Source organism: Vipera ursinii (assembly GCF_947247035.1).
Source record: "Vipera ursinii genome assembly, chromosome: 2".
Lineage (NCBI taxonomy): Eukaryota > Metazoa > Chordata > Lepidosauria > Squamata > Viperidae > Vipera > Vipera ursinii.
Genome location: NC_139513.1, coordinates 77428592 through 77456481, shown reverse-complemented (window position 1 = coordinate 77456481; position 27890 = coordinate 77428592). Strand labels below are relative to the sequence as shown.

The 27890-nt window shown below is 38.7% G+C and overlaps 1 protein-coding gene across 1 annotated transcript in view; it reads right to left on the bottom strand.

The window, feature by feature from the left end:
* ADAM19 (ADAM metallopeptidase domain 19) overlaps nt 1-27890 on the bottom strand; it is a 69808-nt gene continuing 41918 nt past the window's right edge. The window contains exons 8-23 of the mRNA XM_083353566.1: nt 25502-25573; nt 23879-24045; nt 23442-23523; nt 21533-21672; nt 18605-18782; nt 17871-17960; nt 15277-15472; nt 14256-14364; nt 12697-12901; nt 12007-12084; nt 10212-10320; nt 9740-9884; nt 8996-9077; nt 7364-7582; nt 4837-4986; nt 1-2772 (exon numbers count right to left, since the gene is read on the bottom strand). Coding sequence (XP_083209692.1) covers nt 2719-2772; nt 4837-4986; nt 7364-7582; nt 8996-9077; nt 9740-9884; nt 10212-10320; nt 12007-12084; nt 12697-12901; nt 14256-14364; nt 15277-15472; nt 17871-17960; nt 18605-18782; nt 21533-21672; nt 23442-23523; nt 23879-24045; nt 25502-25573 — 2076 coding nt within the window. The 3' untranslated portion in view covers nt 1-2718. The remainder of the gene's footprint in view (nt 2773-4836; nt 4987-7363; nt 7583-8995; nt 9078-9739; nt 9885-10211; nt 10321-12006; nt 12085-12696; nt 12902-14255; nt 14365-15276; nt 15473-17870; nt 17961-18604; nt 18783-21532; nt 21673-23441; nt 23524-23878; nt 24046-25501; nt 25574-27890) is intronic.

Sequence of the window (27890 nt, the reverse complement as noted above, 5' to 3'; positions counted from 1 at the left end):
TGGTGTGGGTTTGAAACATACACCTAGGAATGCACAAAATACTTTGGTTTTAAAAATGATCATTTCAGCTACTGCAAACATGGAAAAAAAGATAAGATAAATAACTGTGTAGTTTTGCTAGGCAGTAATGAGCACCAGATAAAGATCATGGGAAAGATTTGCTCTTCTTGTGGCTACAAATACTGTATTCAGTATGAAACTTAAACATACAATATTACTTTGTACCCTGGCAATGTAGGTATGCAATTAAAATACTATTTGACAAGCCCAATATTAATCAAAAGTGGCTGATGCCCAACTTGAAATAATATTTCCAGGAACATGGTTTTAGTTCTCTGTATGGTCTCTTGAACTAGCATGTAGGATAACTGACCTAGACTAACCATGGTAATTTTACATCATCGGAAACCAAACATCATCTCTTTAGCACCAACATATTGCAAAACAAACTGAAAAAAAATCCACAGGATAAAAGAAGCACCGCTTAAAATCTGAGAACATTGGTGAAGCCTCGTATATGACTCAGTATTACAATTATATCACTAGGATTCATGGTTGTTTACAGTGCAAAGACAACTTGTGGAACACAGATAGACAAACAATAGACTTTTATCAACTGCCCAACTAGCACCATGAATCAAAAAGCCTATTTTGAGCTTTGTGAACTGTGATGGATATCTAATTAAGCTGAATCATTAGGTATCCTCAAATGAATTGGAATGAGAAACTTATAAAACTTTGAATGTTGGATGAGTAAAGTAGAATGGCAGGAAAACACTAATCAACAGGACACTTATAATTAGTTCTGCATTGCATTTTAATCAGGAAATTCCTCGTTATAATGGTTACTGTGGTACCTTATCTGATGACTTTGTTCTTATTATAAATTTGCTGTATTCTTTATGCCAGTGCCAAATTGGAAAGTATAAAAAGTTACTAGTTACATTAAGGACAGTTTTGTAATGTTTTAAGTGTAATCTCAGTCTATATGAAAGATAAATACATTTTAAAGAACTACCTTAAGTAGAGTGTCTTGGTAATATTAACTGAGGTGCAGCAGTGACAAAAGCACTGTGTGGACCCTGGATAATATCTCTCATCCTTTTTTGTCCTCATGAAGGTAAAATCCATGCAGCAAAATCCATGAGGATCTCCTGGTGCATGAAATATGCTAGGTATTATAGCTCAGAGTTCTGTTCTCAATCAGCTCACAAAATTCAAGAACATTTAACAATTGGCTCTCGTGAGTCAGGAGAAGCTGGCACACCATGGGGTATTGGGACAAGGGTTTGCAACTTCCCTCAGAGTAAAATAATTTTAAAAAGTCTCTTTTTTGCACCTTCTCCAACTGTACCGCAAAATGTTGGTTCCTGTCATTTCAAGACAGACAATAAATAAACTCTAAAGTTACCTAAAATAGGCATAATAGAGCTTTAAATAACCTACCCTACTTCACCTACAAAAAAAAAACAGGAAAAAAAATCCTGCCCCATGCATGATACAATCCAAACTAATTTTTGTCATTTTCTTCTCTATTCGAGTCCCCTCTAAAACATCCCACTTTCCTCCATATAAAAGGTTTATGAACTCACTTCAACATATTCTCTTTTGGGCTAGAGAAGGGCATCATAATGGAAGCATCTCTCCATTCTTCACTTTCTGTTGGAATTTCCTCATATAACACTTAAGGAAAACTCAGCAATCACTTCCCAAAGTTGCATTTCAGAGATACATAAGATCAGTGGTGGGATTCAAATATATGAACAACCAGTTCTTTGTGTGGATGCCGCTTCCAGGAGTCCATTCTGGGCTTGGGCAACACAAAAATAGCTTACCGGTTCTGCTGAAGTGGTGCAAACTGGCTGAATCCCTGAAGCAAATACAGCTGATACCTGAAGCAAATACAGCTGAGCAGAAATAATGCCAAGACCATCCAGGTTGAAGGGAAACATTTGCCATCACAAAAACACACCTGCATAGCTGGTCAGTACTTGTTACAATTCCAAGGCAAGTAGACCTGAGTATACCTCAGAGGACTGTGGAAGTTCAAGGCAAAATATGAACTCACTGCACTTACATTGCTAAAATTTTAAAATTTCTGAATTCTGAAAAACTACGGACTGAAAAAACTTTGGGCTGACAGCTGTCTCCATGGAAGAATATAAGATTTTACATATATGTAAGTAGAAGATTCCTTAAAAGGAAAGAAAATTCTTCTCTTAAATGCATATACAGCAAAATTCTTCAAATTAGGAAACTCTTCTATATGATGTAAAGTAGTTTGGGAGGATCTTTCACTAGCATGAGATGCTGTTAGTGCATCACATTTCCCTCTTCTTCAAAGGACCTCAGATTTTGTTCCTGAAAGTGTTCAGAGATAGATGTATTGGCTCCATGATGCAAAGTTGATTAATCAATCTGTCTATTGTTGAAACAACAAATTACAGGAGTAATTAAGTCCTCTTCTTCTCTCTGCATGTGAATTTAAATAAACAAATCTAATGGAGAAAGGTCCTTGGTATGTACTGGGAGATCTGTAGACCTTTTCTAGAGAATTGCATCAGCCCATGCCACAAAATATGGGTCCTTTCCTAAAGATTGCTCTGAAACTGGCCTCAGTTACTTTAGGCCTGAGATTTGTACAAAAAACAAAGCCCTTGAAAATTCCAGGTGAAACCAAATGGAATTGATGTAGATTTTAGAAACGTAGGACAAAATTCAGTTTCTAAACTTCACAGTATGTGCTGCTCCAGGACTTCTCATGGCTCGATTCTACAAAAGATAAAAGAATTTTAGTATTGTTTTGTCTCAGGTAGAAGAAACTAGAGCACGCTGGCTGAGGAATTCTGGGAGTTGAAGTCCACAAGTCATAAAAGGGCCAAGTTTGAAGACCCCTGAACTAGAGGTATATTTGCATTTAGGTGGAACAATGGAAATTTCCAACATCCAAACATTTTAAATGACACATCATTTCTTTCCATAAGTGAATTATGGTCTTATCCGCGTAGCTCTGCTGAATGCAACAAAATAGAATGGCTACTAAATATGCATTGTATCTCAATTTAAAATGCTTTCTCTAATTTACTTCCTGTTTGCACTGATCACTGACCATAAACATACGTTGTTGTTCTTAGTTAATGAAGAATCTGAATGGAATGAATTTACAGCAACTATTCAGTAGCTCTCCAGCTTTGCAACTTTCCTTGTTTCTACATCCATACACAATTTCACATATTGCCATTTACCGTATTCTTTCAAATTTACCTCTCTCTTTTTAAAGATCACATCAACTTCATCCAGCCATAATTTTCTTGGTATACTCTTTATTCTTCAGCCATTTACTCTTTCTACACATCCCCACTCAAATGTTTATACTGAATACTCAATTTTGTTTTTGATCTATACTCAATCATCACCTGTTCATTGTTGATTCTCTTCTTTTTTTATCCGGCAAGTTAAATCATCCATTCTCCACTTCATTCAGCTGACTTCTAATTTTTCCTAACACTTTAAAGTCTCACTTCCATATTATAAAGTGGGTGAAGCAGGCTCTAGCCATTTTTACCACAAAGAAGAGAGGGACAACCTATTCTCTGAAGCACCTGAAGGTAGAACAAGAAGCAACGGATGGAAACTAATCAGGGACAGAAGCAACCAAAAACTAAGGAGAAATTTCCTAACAGAACAATTCGCTAGTGGAACTGTTTGCCTTCAGAAGCTGTGGGTACTCCAACACTGGAGGTTTTTAAGAAGAGATTGGACAACCATTTGTCTGAAATGACATAGGGTTTCCTGCTTCAGGAGGGGGGTTGGACCTTCAAGGTCCCTTCCAAAAATATTCTGTTAGACTACCTATTTACCCACTAGGCTTCTGTCAGAATTTGCATTCTTCAAATTTCTGCATATTCCCTTATTTAGCAAATTTTCTACCCAAGTACACAAATGTACCTACTTGCACTAACTGCTGACCATTGAGGTACACATTGCAATAATTCACTCAATTTCCTTCCCAAAATACAACTACCTTGAGCTTTGATACAATAATTTTAAGATCCGTATTCCTCACTCTATCAGCTGGGCATTTACCACAAATCATGTGAGTTCCCAGTCAACAACATTGGTTTAGTCCGCATACAAAGTATACACATATTCATATCTTCAACCAACATTATGCTGGCCTACAGGAGCTGTAAACTGATGATTTTCCTTTAACCTTCCCTAAATTGAAGAATTGGAAACCAGACAAAAATTGCCAGTACCGTTGGATTCAGGCAGGACTACTTGAGGAGGGGACAAACCACTGCCTCTTTAAGAGCCAGGGGAACCATTAGAACCATCTTCAGAGATGCATTTACCACTGCCTGGACCCAATCACACATCATCTCCCAGGAGATCTGTGACTCTGTTCCTTCCCTGTCATTCCTGGGCCAAGATTCAATGTGTTGTTTTCACCTTTTAATTCAGGGTTTAATACTTTTCATGAAGCCAATTGGCTGAGCAAATCTGGGAGTTGAAGTCTACAAGTCATAAAAGGGCCAAGTTTGAAGACCCCTGGACTAGAGTCTTCCATGAAAGACTTACCGGGAGCCTTGAGAATTTTCCAGTGACATTTCACTGTCTCAAGCTTTTTGCATCTGTTGGTGAATTTTAGGCTTTTCTACTCCTGGAAAATATCATGCTACAATTATCTTAATATCTTTACTACTCTTCTCTTAAATCAACTTATCTTTCTGTCCTTTCCAAAACACAAGGGGAAAAATGATATTAGGTGTCCAGTTGAATATTTTTTCCCTTTATCTTTTGCTTATATATCCTTGTTACCATTTTATAGCTCACCTCTGCCGAGACCACATGAATTCCTGTATTCCTTGCAGTGCCATATGATGGTACTGTTCCTGTATTCACTTTGGACAATCCCGTCCTCTTGCTCGAAGAGACTGGATTAGCCGGAAGCGCTCTCTGAGGTGGTCTTTGTCTGGAAGAATCCTAGGGCAAAAAGTAAGAATTCTTCAGTTTTTGTGAGGAGGGAGGGAGAGGGAGAGGGAGAGAATAAACATAATACAGATCTTATAACTGGATAGATAAATAGATATCTAATAAGAGCTCAGAAAAGCAATTTATTAGGCAGAAGAAACAGTACTTATTCATGATTTAAGGTATATTCCTCAACTTGAAACTGCCCAAATGTGGTGATGTTGCAACTTCAGAATTCACGGGCAGCAATGCAATACACCTGGAGGCCGCCAGATTTGAGAAGGCCAATTTAAGGTAATCATAATCTGTTCTTCCTTTTCATGCTTTATGAATTATATTATATAATAAGAGGAAATATGCATTGATTTGCATTTTTGGAAGATGTATATGAAAAAACATAGTAAATTCTCCCACCATGCTTCTCTCTGTCTCTCTCTCTCTCTCTCTCTCTCTGTGTGTGTGTGTGTGTGTGTGTGTATCTGTGTGTATCAAGAGCCATTGTGGTGTAGTGATTAGAATGCAGTATTGCAGGATGACTCTGCATTCCCACTGCCAGGAATTTGATCCTTACCGGCTCAAGGTTGACTCAACCTTCCATCCTTCAGAGGTGGGTAAAATGAGGACCCAGATTGTTGGGGGCAATATGCTGACTCTGTGAACTGCTTAGTGAGGGCTGTAAAGTCTAAGTGCTATGGCTATCTGTTTATCTGTCCACCCAGGGCTCACACACCCCTCCTCAACTGCTGCTGATTTTCCATATAAGAAAGCAGAAATCAGTCAGGAACCAATGTGAAAAAGTATGGAATGGGATTTAAGAATCTGTAGGAAGAAATCATTGTTCTTTTCCTCTGAAAGGCCCATTTTATCCCTGGATGTGAGGGCGATCTGGCTGCGACATCTGTCACCCCATTGATCGCCAGGGTTGATTCGGCTGATCTGGCTGGCTAGGCGGGTGTCCCCTTCCTCCCTCACCGCTCCATGTGCGTCCCTCCCGAAGCTGCGCGCTCGGTGGAAGAGGACAACCATCCCAGATAGAAGGAGTGTACCGATCTTCAGTCAAGGGTATACGATAGCCCATTTTATCCCTGGTTTTACCTATATGCATATGGCATTGCCTCTCTATTTCTATGTTTATGCTCTAGCAACTAGTTGTATAGAGTAGTGCAATGTGCTATATATGAGACTGATCTTACAGGAAGTCCAGAAACATCAGTTAGCATGAAATACAATAGCAGTATTTTCTTCAGGCTGCATCAGTTTCATAGTTCTCTTCATTCCAGTCCCATGCCAGACTTTCTGGTTGTTGTAGATAAATCGGATCAGACAGATTCCGAATCTAAGCATCATAATTGTCATGTCCAAACACCCACGATGTATTTGCAAAATCAAATTCAGGAAAAGCTGGGCACCCTTGGTTTCAATGAATGAACAATTATAGCCTGCCAGGGCCTAGGAACTAATGAAAGATAATATTGAGACATGCTTTGGTTCAGCCACGAGGCTAAGTTAAAAATCTGTAGTTGGTTCACTAAACCAACTACACATTACGCCACACCAAAAATAAAGTCCTGCCTGGTCACACCTCCTGGCCACTGAAATGAGGGGATGTTCTAGTCAGAAAACAGATTGGAAGGGAAATTCATCAGACACAAGGTGGTGCTGTGACTTCAACCTTATTGGTTTTGCCAACCAACTTCAACCTGGTTTGAGACGAAGTGGTAAGGGCAGTAAGAGAAATCTGGTTTGTGAGGAGCATCTCCCTCTCCCTTTTTGCAGCTCTCAAGCCCCTATATACTACTCTGCTAAACTTTGACAGTAATCCCACCAAAATACAGAAAGGCAAGTCTTTTGCTATTTATTGATGGGAATCTTTTTTAAAAAAGCTTAGTTCTCTCATTCTGATATATACAAGCAAAACCATTCTGAGAATAAACACTTCTCTTACGGTAATGCTGAGTCCTGGACTACTTTCAGTATATTACCGCATCAACCACTAGGCTCCCTTGCTGCATCAATTCAGCAGTCAAAAACCCATCTGTCCCTATATAATCCTATTTATTTTCCTTGCCAATACTTGCTTACACAAAAGAACGATGAGCGCTCTCCTTATAGGCCAGGTCATGTCAGTACAAGTGACAGTCAATCTCATATAAGACACACCCAAATGATACACGGTTTATGTCTGTGTTGAGAAAAATATACGGTCCAATTATACACAATTCACAGTCCCACTGAAGCAGAGATACTGCTACTCTAAAGTTTCATTAGCACACCTTTCCTAGCAAATACCAAATGTAGTTGTTTCAATGTTCGCTATTTTTAAAAACACCTGTACAGCTTACCCAGAGTTACTGACAAAGAGGATTTCATAGTTATATAAATTCTTCACCTGCTGAACCATGACGTTGGGAGGTGGAGGTGCAGGCCTGCTTGGTGGAGTTCGTTTTGGCAAATGTTTCTCCTCGGTCTGGTGTTCCATAAAGGGGGGTTTCTTTGTAGAGTTAGCTGGAAAAGCCGGGGCTGGTGGCGGCCCCTGTCTCTTGAACTCTGCAGGTGGCTGGCAATACAGCACTTCAGATTTTGAGAGTGCATTCTGTATAGCAGTAATCTACAAACAGATTATACAAAGAGGAAGATGGCATTTCTACGGTATATTATTAGTTAGTGTGACTGATTGATAGCCAACTTTTTCCCCGGCTACAGCAGAAGACAGCACCTGACTGACCCAATCTGAGATCAAAACGAAGTAGGATAGACTTAAGGTAAAGGTAAAGGTTCCCCCGCACATGTGTGCTAGTCGTTTCCAACTCTAGGGGCCGGTGCTCATCTCCGTTTCAAAGCCGAAGAGCCAGCGTTTGTCTGAGGACGTCTCCGTGGTCATGTGGCCGGCATGACTAGACGCCAAAGGCGCACGGAACGCTGTTACCTTCCCACCGTTGTGGTCCCTATTTTTCTACTTGCATTTTTACGTGCTTTCGAACTGCTAGGTTGGCAGAAGCTGGGACGAGTAACAGGCGCTCACTCTGTTACGTGGCACTCAGGATTCGACCCACCAAACTGCCAACCTTCTGATCAACAAGCTCAGCGTCCTAACCCACTGAGCCACCGCGTCCCACCAGGATAGACTTAGTTTATGCTTAATTGGGGGATCTCAAGGGATTTGCATGGTTATAAGTGAGAGTTGGAAGTCAAAGAACAACTCCAAACTGCTTGGAGGAATGTGTCCATTAAGTCACAGGGAGTCAAACTCATTTTATCTTTACCTTTTTCCTACTCTGGCAAATACTCACGGAGATCAAACACATTCACAGCAATCACTACACTTCTGTTTTCTAAGTATCTTTCTTGAATGAGTGCTGCCAAATGCTGCCAATATATTTTATGTCCTGGCTGCTTTGCCTTAGTGTGTGTGTGTGTGTGTGTGTGTTTATATATACGTATATGTGGATTTTCTGTTTATTCTTGTGTCCTTATTTTTATAGGCTCCAGCACTTGGTTTCATGGAAGACTACATTTAAAATATAATCTATACATGTTCCTCATTAGAAATATTTTTTGCAATAAATACGATTTGCAACTCTAAAATAGAACAAAGTTAAGAGATGTTGTAATATAGTACTGTATAGTGGTTAAGATGGTGAGCTTGGAAGCTTCCACTTGACTAAGTAACTCACTGAGTAACTGAGTCAGGTATTATATTTCAGACCAGCCTTCCCCTGGGGGAATGGCTGTACGAGTAAAATGACAGATCCCCTACTTACACTGCCTCGAGTATAAGATAAATTAACAAATAATTAATAAATACATAAATAATGATTTGCAGTGAGAAAAAAAAATGGGTGAAGATCCCAAAATGGTCTAGTTCAGAGATTATGGGAACTGACAAATAGAACAAGTTTCTTAGAACATAACAAGAAAATCAGTTGTACAGCTATTTCCTTTGATGGTGTATTTTAAAATGCTGAGGAATCAGAGCATGGCTCAACAGAGGTTTGATTAGAAATTAGTCATTTCAAAGTACCTTTCTCTGTCCTTGTGGAGTTTTCAATTTGAATGCTGGGTTGGCATGTCCATTCACTTCTTTCTGAATGGAAGGAGGTGTGCTGTATCCAAACAATAGAGACAAACAAGTATTATAAACGATTTTTGCACTTGCACTTACTTTATTTGTATAAAGAATGTCTTACAAATAAAATCACATGTTTTTATGTAGACTAACATTGGAAAAAGACCAATATACTCAGTAGACACCTTGCAACAATTCATATTTCTATGTGTGAAATCTCTTGTTAAATATAACAAGAAACTTCTTTTCATAACAGGGTTTCTAGCAGGAGATCTATAGTACTGACAGGTTTGAATGTTTATCTAAAAATTAAGTGGAATTATGCCCTGAATATATTTCAAACTATAGTTCACACACTATACTAAGGCTCTTATGTGTAATTCACCTCTTATAGGTACTCAGGCACTGTGTTTATAAATCAATTTAGGACAGAGATCTACAGACTGAGATTTGCCATAGGTAACCTTTCCCTAAAAGTCTTAAATATGGTCTCCAAAGCCTTTCCAGAAACCGTAATGGTGCCTTTATAATACAGATATAATTAAAAGAATACTGGCTTGTCATGCATATGTATCCAGAAAACAAAAGAAATATAAGGGGATATGAGCAACATCATCACATTGACCCTCATGACTACTTATCATAAAAAAAGCAATTTTCTCATTTACTGACAAACCATTCATTCATTCATTCATTCACCTGGACTGTTGGGTTTTCTTGGGAGCAAAGATAGTCTTCTTAATTGGCACAAGTTTGGCTCTCCATTTGTAACAGCAAAAAGCTATTCCAATTAAAGTCAAAAGCAAGATGGAAACCAGGACACCTATGATGATTGGAATAGGATCTGGACCAGGAAAAAAAAGGCAAAATTATTCAAATTCACTGATTGTGCTACAATACAACCACCACACACACACACAAAAAACCCCACTGTAGGATGCCAGTATTTGAACAGGTAATAGTGAATGACATATCTGGGTCATGTGTCCCAATGCTGAACATGAAAGAGATAAAAGCTTCACTTGCCAAAAACTCTTATCTTTCCCTCAGTTATGTTGGTATGGACCACTCAAAACATTGTGGTCCTGTACCTCATCTGCTCACCCAAATTCCTGTCCCACAAACTCTGTTCAAATGTCATTAATCAAATTAAAATACAAATTAGACCCACTTTTTTCAAGCATGGGGCCACTGTCCAGGCTTCCTCCCTTTCCAGGTTTATCACAAAATGGAGGTGCCCATCCGCTGAAACAATGGCAGTTGTGATTGTTGTTGCAAGTCTGTATTGAGAGAACACCATCAGTGTTATTTCTGTAGTAAACACCCTGCTCATGCCAATCCAAAGAGCACAAGAAGCTTTTGCAATTTGCGTTGGGTTTTGTTAGAACTCAGTGTATCTAAAAGTCACCCAGACAATCCATGGTTATATCCATCATACCTCCCAAGAAATGCAGTGTTTGAACATTCTTTTCATTTTTCACACTTAAGTCACAAAGGATATATTTCCATCCTTCAAAATTCACTGTTACTTATATGTGCATTCCTGAAGAGGAACAGAGATGACATCCCACTATTTTTAACCTCCCAATAAATACCCTCTCCATAACAAATGGCCATAACTTCTTCTCAAATGTAAAACCACAGCTTAAGGAAAGCCGCCACATCCAACATTTGATATTTAAGATCTATATAACACTTCATAGCCTATCTGAAGAGAACCCTAGGATTTGTTTAAAACTGTGAGAAAAGCGTCAATTCAATCTTGAATGATGGACAACTACTCTAACATTTTTATTGTGTCTCACCATTCAACCATCACTTTGCCATAAACACGACTGCTTAGTGAACAATCCGATTTTTGCTATTAAATATTCCAAGAAATGGTAGAGGACAGGAAGGCCTGGAGGAACATTGTCCATAGGGTTGCGATGGGTTGGACACGACTTCACAACTAGCAACAACAAATTCCAAGAAAAACAGATCATAAATACAAAAGTATGCTTTGCACTTTGGTTTCTCTTTCTTCCACTTAACTTCTGCTGAACCTCTCTCAGGTCAAAATATGGAAAGTGTAAAAGCATTTATAGTAATTGAATTTTTACTTTAAATTAAAAGCTGTTGCACGGGCATACATTTTAATCCCTTATTTATTATGCAGTTCATGTTAATATAGGATGGAAAAATTATTTTCCTAAAATGAGAGTGTATGTGTTTTTTTAAAGTTTGGTACCTTTAAAAAAGCCACCGAAAGCCATTTGACATGCCAAGTTCAGTGAAAGGGGAGAAGGCTATATTTGTTATTCCTGTTTTCGTCATACTGTTCTCATTAATTCCTATTCTGTTTTGCTTACTAAAAATGAGCATTTTGCTGCCAAATTTTAGCCACATTATTTCAAGATGCTGGCAGAGCACAGATGAGGTGCTAGAAGGACACATATAGTGTACATTTCTGTTCTAAAATATATTTTGGATAATGTAAAAATTAAACAAGAATGGTTTTTAAACAATGTGTTTGATTCCTGTTCCAGAGGTTGGTTGGTTGATTGATTGATTGTTTATTTGTTTGTATGATTTTGACCCCACCTTTATTATTTTATGAGTAACTCAAAGCAGTGAACATACATAATGTTCATGACATACTCCCGCCTCCTATTTTCCCACCCCAACTCTGTGAAGTGGGTTGGGCTGAGAGAGTGAGTAGCCCAAGGTCACCCAGTTGACTTTCATGCTTAAGGTGGGACTAGAACTCATAGTCTCCTGGTTTCTAGGCTAATACCTTAACCACCATGCCAAACTAATTCTCCTACTCTAATTGAACTGGAAGTCCTTCTACAGCCAAGCATATCTTTGATAGGACATCTTTAGCTTATTAGTTTTCTGAAACCCAAGTAAAAGAATAAGAGCTGGCCAAGTAAGCAAGGAATAAATACAGTCACATGGTACAGGAATACAAGGCAGATACTTACTCCATGGCCGTTGCACTTTTTTCCACAATCTCCACTCTCAAAGAAGGAGGTATTCTGACAGTGGCCCTCAAAGCACACCTGTAGGAGAAACCAAACATTCAGAATTATAAAAGAGTAATTTTTAATATAGCAAAAATGTTTAAGAAATGCTGTAGTACAGGAATAATGCTATTAAATGATTTGGGCATAAGGCAGGCTTGGGGTGTAAAACCACTGCATCAACCCTGAGAAGCCAACTCTTGCACTTACCCCATAGGCAAGACCATTACTGTCAGCATCTGCTTAAGCCGAGCATGGTTAATATAAGGGAAGTTAATATAAGGGAAGAAGGAGCAACAGTTTATGAGGAATGAAGGGTTACTAAATTAACCCCTCCCCAAACTCCATAAATCTGTAGTGCAGCATCCAACATGTTGTGCAGATTGTGAATACATCCAGATTCAAGATTTATGATGGGAGTGACAGCACTGATCTTAGCCAAAGAGCAGCCTGCTCTAAGGGAGGGAAGCTACACCCAGCGTGTCCTTCTTACTCCAAGTTGTTGATTCTGAGGACTCCTTTCGGGTTTTTCTCTTTTTCTCAGAAATGTATTAAACCTCTAAAACAAATTGTTGCATGCAGTTAATTCTGGGAAGAAGCAAACATGTATTTTTGAAGTGGAATAAGGTGCAACAGGCAGCCAGGGCTTACATGGCTGTCACCGCATTTGGTTCCCGTCATCACAAGACCTGGATCTAATATATCTCCTTCATCTTCTTCATTTAGATAGACATGGGTACCACGACAATGAATTTCCCTTCCATTTAATTTGATAGTTGTATCAATTGCAACAGCATTGGACTCCACAGGCTTGGAAGCAGAACTTTGGCACTGTATCTTGCCACATTTAGCATTTCTGGAAAGAAAAAAAATGTGTGAGTCTGGCCAAGTTCCTAACTTCACGCCCACCCAACACACAGGCTTCCATAACATTGTTCACTTCCAATAAAATGAAGAGTCTTGAGGGACCTAGTGAATCACATTCCATGTTACGTGCTGAAAAGTATATTACTTAGATACTGAATATCTTAGTTAATGTTCACTGACCTCAAGATTACCCTACCAATAACAGGGTAATTAAAAACCCAATTTCATATAGAGTCTACCCACCAGGAAATAAGCCATTCCTTTTTTCATCAACTAAAAACCTTTATGTATGACATTGCCCACAGAAAAGATTTTAGTTGATGAAAAAAGCAATGACTTACTTCCTGGTGGATCTCCAGAATTATGTACATGTACTCAAACATTTACAGTGACTTTCTATTACTTTCCGAGTTAAATTTAATTCTGCTTTTCATTAATATAACCTTTGTTGGCCCTGTGTATCTAAGGATTATGGAATTGCAAGAAAATGAGCATGCTTATAGTTGTAAAGAGCATTTTGATATCCCACCGTGGAACACTATATCTCTTTCTTTCTTTTTTTTAATCCCATTTATATCCCTCCCTTCTCGGAAGACTCAGGGCGGCTTACAATTTAAAGCACAAATCAATCAGTATCAAGTGTGGAAAGTCCTGATCCATATTGGGACCAAAGTATTGATGGATTTTCTTTTTTTTTCCTACATTTTTTTAAAAAGGGGGGTTACTTATGAAAACAGTCTGGAATTGTTGAAAAGCTTTAAGTTTTAAAAGATTTTTCAGAGAAATCTGCTGGAAGAAGTAAGGAGCTCCTTACTTCTTTACTTTAGATGATATATTCATATTCACACAACTCAGATTGTGGGGGGCAATTAAGCTGACTTTGTAATAATGCCGCTTGGAGGGGGGCAAAAGCCCTAATAAGCAGGCACATACATAGAATGAAGGCTACTGCTAAGCTTGTAAGCCGCCCTGAGTCTTCGGAGAAGGGCGGGATATAAATGGAATTAAAATAAAAAAAATAAAAATAAAACTCATGAGTCCTTTCTTTGCTGTTTAATTAACATATTATTTATGTACATAACAAGGAATAGCAGGAAAATGTTCATAGATAGGAGGTCATGAAAAATAATCTCACTATTTTCACAACCAGCAAGTCACGGTATGAACTTGTTCTGAAAGATTTAGTAATATAAGCAAAGCAAAAGTGGCAATTTTGTCCAACAAAATTAATTAATTTGCAGCTATTCGCAATATAGACCAAATTCATTTTCTCATCTTTTAACTTGTGAGGATACCGAATTATCTCATCTCACATGAAAACAGTTGTCCTTGTGTCTTTCTACCTTGCGTCGCACTTCCTGTAATTCCCAGTGATATCCTTCCCACAGTTCCCATAGGAATCTCCAGCAGCGTTAACTTTCTCAAAGCAAAGGTCAGGGGCTGGCCTTGCTCCTGTATGGAAAAGATTCACATGTATGGTATTTGTGAAAGGTAACTTATCAACTGTATCACACAGCTGCGTAGCATTGGGTATGAACCTATCAGTAAGGACAAAATTGTTGCTTTACTTGGACAGGCAAAACTGTCCTAGCCCACTCTGTAAAATATATTTCATATAATCCACATGGGGTTTGCTAGACATGTTTATTCATGTGGAAATAATCTATGATTACCTATATCCAACATATCTGTATGCTGATATGTTAGATATAGATACGTGACCGCCCCATCACAAGACCCACTGATCACATGAAGCCCTTATAAGCAGAAGAACACCCCCCCCCCCCAAATTTCACTGAAGATGTTACCTAGCCTGGTTACAAAATTTTTGGAAACCAACCCAAAAGCTGAGAAGGAACCTCCATCCTCACATATCTATCTATATGTATCATTATTTGTAATATAAGCATAAGAAATGTCACACTGCATTTTAAAAAGGCTTTTTAGCCCTTGAGATGAAAATTGGAATCAATTTTCAACTTAAAAATAAAATTTTAAAAAAATCACCCAGACTTGATTTGGCTAGGGTCACACTGTGGCATTCTGATTTAGTGTGTTATGTATGAACCCAGATGTTCACGTTAGGATTAAGGTAGAGTTATATGGACTCAATCAACATGTTATCCAACCAACCATAATTCAGCAAAGCAAGGCTCAGAACTATGCATAAAAGTAGTTGCCTGGCCTTTATTGATCACAATAGCCTCTGCAGATGAACATCTGGATTTTCCCTTTCTCTGTTCTTCTTCCTTGATGTAATTATAGTTCCATAAACTAAAAATAAGAACAATCTTCTCCTTCCTTTTCCTTACACCTGTGAATGCAAGGGGCCCTCTGTCTTTCACAGAGATTAGTCGTCCTTACCGTATCCCCAGAGCTGCAAACATTGCTGCTCATATGTCAAACACATTCCATTGTAGCAATATGCCCTCCCATTCTCACAGGGTGTACCGTCCAACTGATAGAAGTTTGCAGGGCAAAATGGTGATTTGCCCGAACAGAATTCTGGTAGGTCACATGTTCTCGCCTGTTCCCGGCAAAGTGTTCCAGGTGAAACCAACTAAACAAAGGAAAGTAATTAGGCGTTTATTTCAGGGTAGTATGGAATACTTGGGAATTGCAGTTAAGGTGGCTAAGCATTGATCTAGGCACTTAAATATGTATGTATCATATATTTATTCTGAAGACAAGCCTGACTTTCAGTTCCCTTCATTCTGTTATAGCAAATATCATTTCCATTCAACCTCATTCTAGAAGCATCACTAAAGGGAAGAAATGTCTTATAATTTGTTCCCAAATTACATTTTTGTTGCCTCAATTCTATAATAAGGATCTCTTTTTGTCAAATACCCAAGGAAACTTTTTCAAACAAAGGCAATCTTGAACCATATCCTAATCTAGACTTGTTTTCAGTAATCTTCATTACCAATCATTTATACCTTTTCTCCACAGGACAGCCCATATGAGAGAGAGAGAGAGGGAGAGGGAGAGGGAGAGGGAGAGGGAGGGAGGGAGGGAGGGAGAGAGAGAGAGAGAGAGAGAGAGAGAGAGAGAGAGAGAGAGAGCACAAAGTTGGGATGGAAAATATTTCATGTTCAATTCCCAGCATTTTCTGTTTTGTTTTTTAAAAAAATCATATTTATTGCTTAAAAGCTCCTGGTGGATGCACTGATAACTTTTAGCAAGTGGCTTAATGGACAGAGCAAGTGGAAGTTGATTTCTGTCTTATGTAGAAGGTCTGGTATATGTTATAAAAATTTTAAATGATTATTTTAACAGCCAATATTCTGATAGCACTAGACTACACTGTTTATTTTCAGGAAGATCATGCACCCAATGCTGATTCTGAAGTTTCATTTGTTTAACAAGTGGAAGAAATGGAAAGGAACTGCTGTGTGCATGCAACACTTAAGAAACACTGTCACTTTTAATCATAACAGGAGGTGTGGTCACTGCTTGAATTTGCATGGAAGGTACTTTTGCTCTGTGATGGTATCCAGACAGCTGTATTCAGCTGTCACCATGTGAAGGACTAAGCTTTTAAAGCCACCATGTAAAGATCTAAGCTTTTGAATGCCACCACAAACAATCCAAAATATCAGACGGCAGTGGTGTGCAAAAATCCAAATGTTGCATATTGAGTGGCTTTGCCTGACCAGTTGGCCACAAATGTAGGGTCAAGGGATGCATTTATGAAAAAAGGCCTCCAGGAGGAGCATGGGAAAAACCCAGCATACCAAGACTATTTTAAGTACATTTTTCTAGGAAAGATATAATGTAAAGTGATACACAGGAATCTTTTGTCTGTATATTTTATCTTCTCCACCCTACCAAAAAATGAAATTCAATCTGTGGAGAAATTCTGATGTAAAATATAACAGAGAACAGAAAACTATCAGTAAGAAGCAGGGTCAGAGAAAACCTTAAATGAGGTTTTGTCTTGCCAGATACTACATATAAAAAGGCTGGTAACCCAAGCAAGCAGGAAAATGCTTAAACTTCAGGCCTAGCTAGGTCAATTGCCTCCTTGAAAGACACACTTTCCATTTGTAGTTGTTCTAATCTTAGGGTGGGACTAATTTTAGCCAAAACAGCTGCTTTGAGAGGCTTCCCAAAGATATAAAATTGAGAAAATCAGAACCTGGTTATCTCTATCTCTCCTGTGCAATGCGGCAGGAGAGGCATGCTGTGGGTACTGTCAGCCAAGGAATGTCATTTGGTGGGGCCCTAAAGAAGAATGGCACCAGCCCTCTGGAACATGATCCCTCCAGAGATTAGGTTGGCCCAATCCTGCTGGCCTTCCATAGAGCTTTGAAGAGTGTGGCATGTTAACACACACTGCTTGATAGATGGTTATGATTGGTAGACTGAACCCACTGGTTGACTGAAGCTGGGGTTCTTTAAAGCCTTCCCCACAATCTCTACTCCTTCCCCAACTCCTATAGGGATCCTAGCTGACATTGTGCCACCAACCAGTCCTCTTTGGCACTTAACTACTCACAAGTAGATGAAGCAGTCATGTAACCTAACCTTGCTTTTCTTCCTGTTGCAGTGACTCAGAAGAGGATGTGTGCCTTGAGGTTGGTGTTATGTATGGGGTGTGAGCAGCACCTCTGCAGGTACCACCAGGGGGCGCTGTGCTGTGGTTGGATTGGCTGAAAGGGTTTTGGCGGGAGATACGGATGGATGGATTGGCCAGAGCATCACCTAGCTAAGTATATAAGGGGTCCAGGTAACCCCCTTTGTCCAGTACGCGCCTACCACAAATAAAGAGCTGACATGCGGTACTCATCTGCCTCCTCATTGCCATGCGGTCCACAACCCACAACACAATAGTTACAATCTTTCCAAATCAGAGTGATCGATTCAAATGGAAATTCAGGCCTTTTATTATGTATATTAAAATTAAGAAACCAAACAGGAATTGAAAGGCACAGATAAAAGGAAAGCGATCCCACCTTGCATTTCTGACAGCAAATTCCATGAGCACACTCAGCACCCTGCTTCAGAGTGCAATCAGCAGCGTTGCAGCAAGGATTATGACATTCCTGCAGAAGAAATAACAGAAATGACACGTGCTGCACTTACAGAACAGATGTTCTAGATCTAAAAATGTTGGAAAGCATTGGGCTGTCTTTCTGGGTGGCTTGTAAGATTGTAGCTAGACATGCTTTCACTTTTCATGCCAAGCATAACAATCTCCAAGAAGCTTCAAAGTTGGTTCTTAATCATGTCACATCTAGGGTTCAAATGCTTCAATTCTCAAATAAACATCAGGTCCGAGTTTATCAAACAATGGAATCTGCTCTTAAGTTTCTCGGACAATAGCATCAATATCGGCTCACTGCTATTTTATCTGAATAATTAATTTCAAATGTTTTTGGATTGCATTAGCAGATTCTAAACTCTAGAAAGAAGAGGAGCAATGTTCCTCTCAAGTAGCAAAAAAGGGGAATGAGGAGGTGTGGGTGGAAGGAACTGACTCTGAAGCTTCTCCCCATGTTCACTAAGTTACATTAAGGCATGTCTAGAATAAACAGAAGCTTTCAAACCAGAAAAATATTTGGTGGAGGCTATAATGGGAAAGGCAACTAGAGGAACATACTGTACTTCTCATTATTTCTTAAGGAATACCTAAATACTAATTTCCAGTTGACTCTGAAAATCTGTGAAACCAACCAAAAGGAATTACCTCTACTTCTCCACAATCACATTCTTCCCCTTCTTCCAGATACCCATTTCCACACCTCTGTCCTTCATATAAGGTCCTTGTATCTGGCATATTGTAAAGGCACATCCCACCGCCAGATTGCAGATACCGTTCCAGCTCTTTCCTATTGCATTCATTGAAGACTCTGGGGAAGGGCGCCCTGTGAAAACCCAAGGAGCAGTATGGAACTGAGTGATATTATTTAAGCATTATTTATATTATTTAAGCATATTATTTAAGCATACCTCCAAAAAGCTCCAGAGTTGGGCTTTATTAAATTTAAAAAAAACACCCCAATAAAATGCACACTAACATAAATGGAAAAAGGAAAAAGGGGGAGATAGAAGGGAAAAGACAAAAATACAGAAAATAACGTATATAAAAATGTCTGACTTTTTTCAATACAGAGACAATTATATAATACAACAACCTCTAAGTTTAAGGAAACCTTTGAAGTTTACTTAAACCAACCAATATGAAAAAATATTCTCAGTTTAACTTTAATCTAGAATATAAAAGCCTATTAACTGTAAACATATACAGTAAGCATACAGTTAATATAGCTTTGTACAGGTAGTCCTCAACTTACAACCATTTGTTTCATGACCGTTCAAAGTTACAATGGCACTGAAAAAGGTGAATGATGACAGTTTTTCACACTTACAGCCACTGCAGTATCCCCATGGTCACATGATCAAAATTTGGACACTTGGCAACTGGCTCATGTGCCCATAAAAACCATGTTATTAACTGCAGTGATTCACTCAACTGTGTCAAGAAAGATCATGAAACAGTGCAAAAATTCACTTAACAGCTGTCCTGCTTAGCAACAGAAATTTTGGCCCCCATTGTGGTCAAGGGACTACCTCTATCTGACAATCTAATCCTCACATCTTAAAGTCAAACCTTCATTTTTCTCTTTATCCTGCAGAAAATCTAACAACAGTCCCCAAGCCACAAGCTCTACTTGTTCCTTTAATAAATATTATTGTAACCTTGGTGACTCACTTGACTTAGTTCCCTAAAAGGAGAACTACTACTTGATCGGAAGGAAGGAAAAGGGGGGAAAAGTTGATGTTGGCTGAATGACAATTATGTCCCTAATCATCTAGAGATTCTAGAACAAGGGCTACAATTTCGAAAGACAAATTCTAACTTGCCAGCTGCTGTGATTATTTTCCTAGTCGGAAGAAATTGCCTTTGGAAGATGTTTGGTTCTTGAAGAACCAGAGATACATCTGGATCAATTACCTATAAAGGTCGTCCCAAAGGTGCTTCTTCAGGAAGCAACTGGACCTTCTTGTTTTTTCCTTGAAGATATTTTGATTCTCATCCAAGAAGCTTCTTCAACTCTGACTGGATGGTGGGGAATGGAAGGATTTATATTCCTTGCAGCCAGCTGGTCATTTGCCTTCTCTTAGAGCACAGGTCGGCAACCTGCGGTTCTGCAGCTGCATGCGGCTCTTTCAGCCTTCTCCTGCAGCTCCCAATCGTCCGCTGCCATTTGCAGAGAGAGAGACAGAGAGGCACTTGTGCTTCCCTTCTCTCTCTCTCTCTCTCTCTCTGTGTGTGTGTGTGTGTGTGTGTGTGTGTAAAAAAGAGAGTGGCCTCACGCTGTTCTTCAACAAGCTGACAAGCTTATTGGGTGAGGCTCCTGCCTTTGCTGTGTCTCTGCAGGAAGCAGCAGAAAGCAGCAGCTTTCTCTCTCTCTCTCTCTCTCTCTCTCTCACACACACACACACACACACACTCACACTGAGTGAGGGAAGAGGACTGGCAGACCAAGGGCAGGAGAACCAGCCCAATAAGAATGTGTATCAGCTTGCCGGAGAACAGCATGAAGCCAGCTTGCCAGGAGAGCAGAAGATCGGAGGGGGAGGGGAAGAGAGAGGGAGGGAGGGAGGGAAGGAGAGAGAGAATTCATGCACAGCAGCCTCTATTTCTTTTTAACTAAATTCTTCAATCAAGCTCCTCCCCCTTGTGTGTGCATGCGCGTGTGCATTTTGCGGCTCCCAATGATTTCTTTTCTCTGGGAAACGGGTCTAAGTGGCTCTTTGAGTGTTTAAGGTTGCCAACCCCTGTCTTACAGAGTCACTGAGGCCATTTGGAGGTTTATCTGTGTCCTCACATCCTGCAGCCAAGAAGGCTCCACACACATTTACACTACTCAGGTGACCCTGAGGACACAGATAAACCTCCAAATGGCCTCAACGACTCTCTAAGAGAAGGCAAATGACCAACTGTCTGCAAGGAATATAAATCCTTCTATCCCCCACCATCCAGCCAGAGCTGAAGAAGCTTCTTGGATGAGAAGAGAAACGTCTCCAAAGAAAAAAAAGAAAATCCAATTGCCTCCTGAAAAAGCACCTTTGGGACAACCATGACCTGAATGACTGAATATCTCCATAAATATTTGCCTATAAAGGTGAAAACAAGTATTGCATAACCTCTTTGGGGTCAAAGAAAGAATCTGGTTTTGAACTGATACCCTCTAAATGTTAACAATGTTTTGCTCAATTCTTTATGTACAAAACACCTCAAAAAAATTAAAATTAATGCTGATTTTAGTAGTAAATTAAATTCTATTGAAAGACTGAAAAAGAGTAGTGCAATGTCATATACAGTATGAAATTATTTTATAATATTGAATTATTTAATATTATTTAAATACAATATTAAAAACTTGTTATGTTACAATATAAGCCCTGACTCTTTTGAACATCTGTACGTAAGAAAGGGATGGTGTTTGCCTTATGACACTGTTGTCCATCATCTTGCTTGTTTTGATCCTGTATCGGTCATGGACAAAATAGTAATTCAGATAAAGTCCCTTTCCTTGTGAAGGACTTAATTTAAGTGAAACACTTCCACTACTGCAGATTTTTTTGTACATATGCACGAACAACTTACCCTGTTGCAGCAGCCATAATACACCCTCCATCTCTGGGACTGGCAAAGCAGCAGCCATCTGAATCATGATTCATGCCAAAATTGTGACCCATCTCATGGGCCATAGTGGCAGCAACTCCAAGGGCATTTTCAGAGTGATCCTATCCAAGCATAGAATTAAGGTGACTTAATATTGCCTGTTACTTGTCCCAGCTCCTGCCAACCTAGCAGTTCGAAAGCACGTAAAAATGCAAGTAGAAAAATAGGGACCACTACGGTGGGAAGGTAACAGCGTTCCGTGCGCCTTTGGCGTCTAGTCATGCTGGCCACATGACCACGGAGACGCCCTCGGACAAACGCTGGCTCTTCGGCTTTGAAACGGAGATGAGCACCGGCCCCTAGAGTCGGAAACGACTAGCACGCATGTGCGGGGGAACCTTTACCTTTAATATTACTATTCTGCTTTATATTCCCCCTCCTGGCCCATTCAGGCAAGCAGAGTGCATTAAGATCATAGCCCAAACCTGTCCATTTTTACTATGTTCAATGGCATCCATCTATTTTAATGTATTTGTTAAATGTATAAGTTTGCCCATCTGAAATAAACAACTTTGGGTGTTTAAACATCACTGCACAAGAAAAAAATATTTAAACAAATTAAAAATACAATTAAAAATAATGATACATGACTACATAAGAATGCAACCCTGAGTAAAAATTCGGGAAAACCTACAATAAGCACAGGAATCTGCAGTAGGTTTATACATCATTTGGTAATGAAAGTCATGGAGCACAATAAAAAAATGAATGCAAGATTATAAAGATATAATCTAATTTATTGTATAAAATAATGACAATAGGCACAGCAAGCAGACTTAGAAATGACAATGAAGATATGGAAGTGGTGGATAGATTTTGCCTTTTAGGATCAACTATCAACAGTAAAGGAACCATCGGTCAAGAAACATGCTACACAGCGGCCCTTGGTACAGTGACCATAAAGACTTTGGACAGATATTCAGATGCCATGATGTGTTTCTACCAATAAAAATCAGATTTGTGCAGGCACTGATTTTTCCTGTGATGCTCAATGAAAGTGAAATTTGGATTTTGAAGAAGCAGCATACAAACAGTATTCTCCAAAGCACCTGGAAGCAGGACAAGAAGCAAAGGATGGAAACTAACCAAAGAAAGAAACAACCTAGAACTAAGGAGAAACTTCCTGACAATGAGAACAACTAACCAGTGGAACAACCTGCCTCCAGAAGTGGTGAATGCTCCAACACTGGAAGTTTTTAAGAAGAGATTGGACAGCCATTTGCCTGAAATGGAATAGGGTTTCCTGCCTGAGCAGGGGGTTGGACTAGATGACCTCCAAGGTCCCTTCCAACTTTATTATAGTATTGACAATTGTGAACTTTGGTGTTGGAGAAGACTCCTGAGAATGCTGTGGTAGCTGGTCAAGAAAACAAACTATTGGATCATCAAGTTAATACAGAGACCTCACTTTGTCATTAGGATAATGCTTAAATAACTACTCTTAGCAAGTTTTATTGGGTGAGTATGTCTTATTTGGTTAAAGTTGCAGCCTGTATAAAACAATCTGGGCAAAAACTAGCAGAAACAAACAGAGCGCCCCCGCTGATTATTTTCACCCCTTTGTGGACAAACTTACCAGCAAAACGTTCTTTCTTCTCCCTTCCTTCCCCATGCTTGTTTTTTAAAGCAAACCATAGAGCTAATGTCTATTAAAGGGACTGGATCCCGAAATTCCACCCTTTTGACAAAAACAAAACAAAACACAATCCACCAATTTAAGAAAAGGTGGGAGGGACCTATAGCACAAAACATCTTTTCTTTCTGGGTTTGTTCCTATTTATTTCAGACTCTTTTGAACAAGGCAAGTATTTATTTATCAAGTGTAGCTTACCATATTTACTCCTCCAGACTGATAAGCCGAACACATAGCCATCAGAGGGGCCAAGCCAATAGTAGTGCCATAGGACATCCCACTGTACCATGTTGCAAGACAGAGAGAACCAAATGGTGAATAAAATTTGTCCATCTATGCATGCAGTTACATTTTGAAAGGAGATGATTTTATGTAACCTAAGATGACTGCTTGCACTACACACTCTCCTGAGACAACAGTGAGGAACTGGATCAGATCTAACTTTGCATACCATCCGAAGTACGATAGATGATCTCACAGGGAGGAACTTAAGAAGAGAGACTTATGAGGAAGCTTCACCCTTCTTCCATTTAAAACAAGAGAAGGTACTGATCCAGCCCAGCAGGCCAGATTTGGTCTTGCTGTAATTTGCATCTAGAAGAGGAGTCATGCTGGTTCCAAAATCAGCAACTTACGTAATCAACTGGGCATTGTCATGCTTTTTATGTATTAGCAATCTGCGTCGCCAAGCAAGAAATGACCAAAGCGTTGAATGCAAGTTCTCAGAGATGTCACACTTATTATAGTCATTCCAAACTTCAAGTCCAACCAGAGCAATCCGTATGTTTAACGACCTGTAGAACTAAAAATTGAGGGGGGGGGGAAAGTAGAAAGGTTTTAGTTAACCAATAGGCTTTGTCTCTATGTAACAGCTCTAATATGAGCCACCTTCCTAGGAAGGTTTTGTGCCAGATTCTTTCTTATTATTTCTCCCTGAGAAGGAAATGTCCATGACAGACAATATGATGATGTTCCAAAGAACTTCTGCTGAATTGAGTTCTTTGTGGTTTCCAGGTTTCTGGGATTGGTCTTCAAACAAAAAAGGTATTGCGAAGCATGAAAGCAGCCTATACCACTTCTCTGCTCCAAAAGCACCCACCCACCATCAGTGGTCTTTCATTCAACACTGCCATCACATTTTCAATATCACAGAGGAAAAATGAAATAGAAAAATTCTTATTACTAAGGTTGATATTAGTCATCTTCAAGATATCCTATATTACTGAATCAATGAGAAAGGGTTTTAAAATATCAACCATATTGCTACATCTTAAAATGAGATAAGTTAAATAATTTCTTTAGGCAATAGACTCTTCACATAATGTCTACAAAGTGTTGGTTATAACTGTATTATGACACTTACTCCTTTTTTTAATCTTCTGCTCAATTGTGTCCATTTCTTGGAGACTAGCTAGACAACTCTCTGAGGTTTTCTTGACAAGTTTTTTTCAGAAATAATTTGCCATTGCTTTCTTCCATGGGCTGAAAGAGTGACTGGCCCAAACTCACCCAGCTGCTTTTGTGCCCCAAGACGGAACTAGAACTCACAGTCTCCTGGTTTCTAGCCTGACGCCTTAACTACTCCACCAAACTTGCTCTCAGCACATATGATAAGATCACTGTTGTTTAAAGATGTGAAGATGTCCTCAAACTATATACCAAAATTTTGGAATCTATAGTTATATCCATAATTATTCATGACTGCAGATTCCCAAATTTTAATATGTGACCATGGATGAGGAGTAGAAAGGAAAATCATTATTTCAGAGTTATTCTGGATTTACCATCCAGGATTACAGATATGTAATATTTTCCATTTAAAAAGTGACATTCCATTGATAGCATGGAAAGACTTATTACATATTATCTTAAAATTTGGCTGCATGATATATAAAATAACATGAATTTTCTGAGTATTTAAACTTTTTTTCCTATAGTTGTATGTTCCTTTTTTCATTTTTTTCTTTAATTTTCTTTTTTTTTGCATAAAAAGAATATATATATTTAGAAGATAAATATTAATTGTTCTGTGGCTGTATTTTTTTCCCAGTAACAAAATAATTAAATTAAAAGGCAACTCTCCCACAACCTTATATTTACTCCAAGTTTTTTTTCTTCTTCTATCCATTAGTTTCTGTTTTTCTTTTTTTGGAAAATGTGGGAAATTATACAGAATAGGAAGTTAAATATGCATCTTTTCCTGATTTGTTATTTTAAAAGATAACAGGTTTTCCTGCAAAACATATATCTGGTCTTACTTTATCTACATAATTGGCAGCTTCCAGTAGTTTTTTCTTGGTTGCTTGAAGATCATATTTATTTTTCTGAAACTGAAATAGAAAAAGAAATTCAGCCACAATCAGTGCTGCTGAACTGCCAAAAAATCAGTCAAAATTATGTTACAATATACATTTTCATAAATACAATGAATAAGGTGCTGCCATTTCTAACTGTAGACAATATACTATGTTCAGCTCCTGTTACAGCCCTAGCTGCCAGGATTTGAAATCTAAGTCAATCCCATGGATATTATAAACCAAGTTTTGAGTTAAGATCATCATGACTAATGAAGTTTCTTTTCCCTAGCTTCTATTCTCATGTTTAAATGAAACACTGACTCCAAATAAATAATGTAAAGTGTACACATGTTTATTCAATGTGTTCTCCTTCACTGTTTTAATGTTTTTGGTCATATGAAATTTAAATAGTGTTTCCATCACATTTGCAAAAAGTACGGCCTGCAGGCTATATGTAAGTAGCAGCAGCCCATAATGTCAAGGTTCCAACTGATGAACCCAAACAAGCAAACACCTTCGAGACATTCCAATCTCTCAGTGTAAAACTTTATTGAGTACATCAGTTTGGCACTAATGAAAACAAAACCAGCTCTGGCAAGACCCCTCCCAAACCCATATAATAAAAGCATTGAATTCTTCCTCTTCCCTCTGGGCCAAGTCACTTTGCCCAATCAAGTGGAAAAATATTGTTATGAGAAAGTATCTCTAGGTCTGGCCAGACACCTGGTGTAATGTCCTTGAGTCTCACAGTCTGGCTTCTTAATCCTTGAAGTCTGCATTCCACACCTCTTCCCTCCCCCCAAGTTCCTTGGCAAGCTGAGAAGCAATATTTGTCACATCAGCAAAACCTTGCTTTGAAACTTGACACATAATGGACAGGGCAAATATGGGTTGAAATTTTTAACTGGGGATAGGTAGGTGGTAGGACTTTTGAATAAAATGGGTACTCGAAGTCTTGAAGATGTTTACAGCACTCACTTCACTAGAATATCAGAAACCTGGAATTGACCTATCTCTTTTGAAGCATAGCCCACAAGGGGCAACAAACTCTGTATTGTATTAATAGGAAACAAGATTGGGCATGATAGAGATGCACAGCAAGAAACCAAGTAGACACCACCTAAGTGGTTAGAATGCAGTATTGCAGGATAACTCTGCCCACTGCCAAGAGTTCAATTCTGACCAGCTCAAGGCTAACTCAGCCTTCCATCCTTCCGAGGTTGGTAAAATGAGCACCCAGATTGTTGGGGGCAATATGCTGAGTCTGTAAACTGCTTAGAGAGAGCTGTAAAGCACTATGAAGTGTATATAAGTCTAAGGGCTATTGATATTGCTAAGTGCTTAACAATAACATATTAATGGCATCCCAACTACCAAAGCCAACAGAGAAATCTGGGAAACTTTGCTTCCCATTTGTTCCATTCTTTACCTACAACAGTTAAAGCACTGTATTAGGCACAGACTTCAGAAGCATTTGGATCTTTGGGAACAAAAGCTAGTGTTTTAGGAAACAATATTTTTAATCCTTTTTTCCTCATGGTCAGTTGGTTGCATTACCTTCATTTAGCCTTATGGCAACTCATCCTTCCTGAATGTATGAATATACATTTCTGTAATTTGCTATGTTGGGCATAATTCATGGAGATAATGAGAGTTAATTGGAAGAATATCTAGAAAACTGCATCTCCCTTGTCATCCCCTCCAATCCATGGGTTTAAGTGGGCTTTATAAACTTTTTCTTTAATAAAGCATGATGTAAGATATTTATTTATTCATTTTTGGGAGTTTACTGTATTATGAAGAACTTGCCCATTTCTGTTTTAGGAAACAGAATTTAATTAAGTGCATTAATTTATATAAGGAAAAATGGAAAGGAAATATTTGGAATCTCAAGAATCTCCTTTATTGTTCGTTCTCTCTCATACACACAGACACGCACACACACATATACATACACAAACCTTCTCTGTGGAGGGAAAGAAAAATGAAATGACACTTTTGCTCATTTCACTAAGAATATATTATAGCCATAGCTCAGCAGGATCTGCACAATTTTAGCTATAATTCATGAGTAAGACAAGATGGTTTATTCACTCTAAGATAATTGAATAAAAAATTATTGGGTATAATATTATGCATTTTATACTTGGCAAATTTTGAGTGACATACTTGAAGACTCAGGTGCATGATGTATGGATACGTGCTGTGACTATGAATGTGGCTGTCACCATGGCTGGGAATATATACTTCTTTATATCAAGTATAAATTAAAAGTAGGGAAAATAATAAGTCAAGTAAATAGCCGGTGAGACAATCAAATTACCCCAGAAATATTATGTCAGCAGAAGTT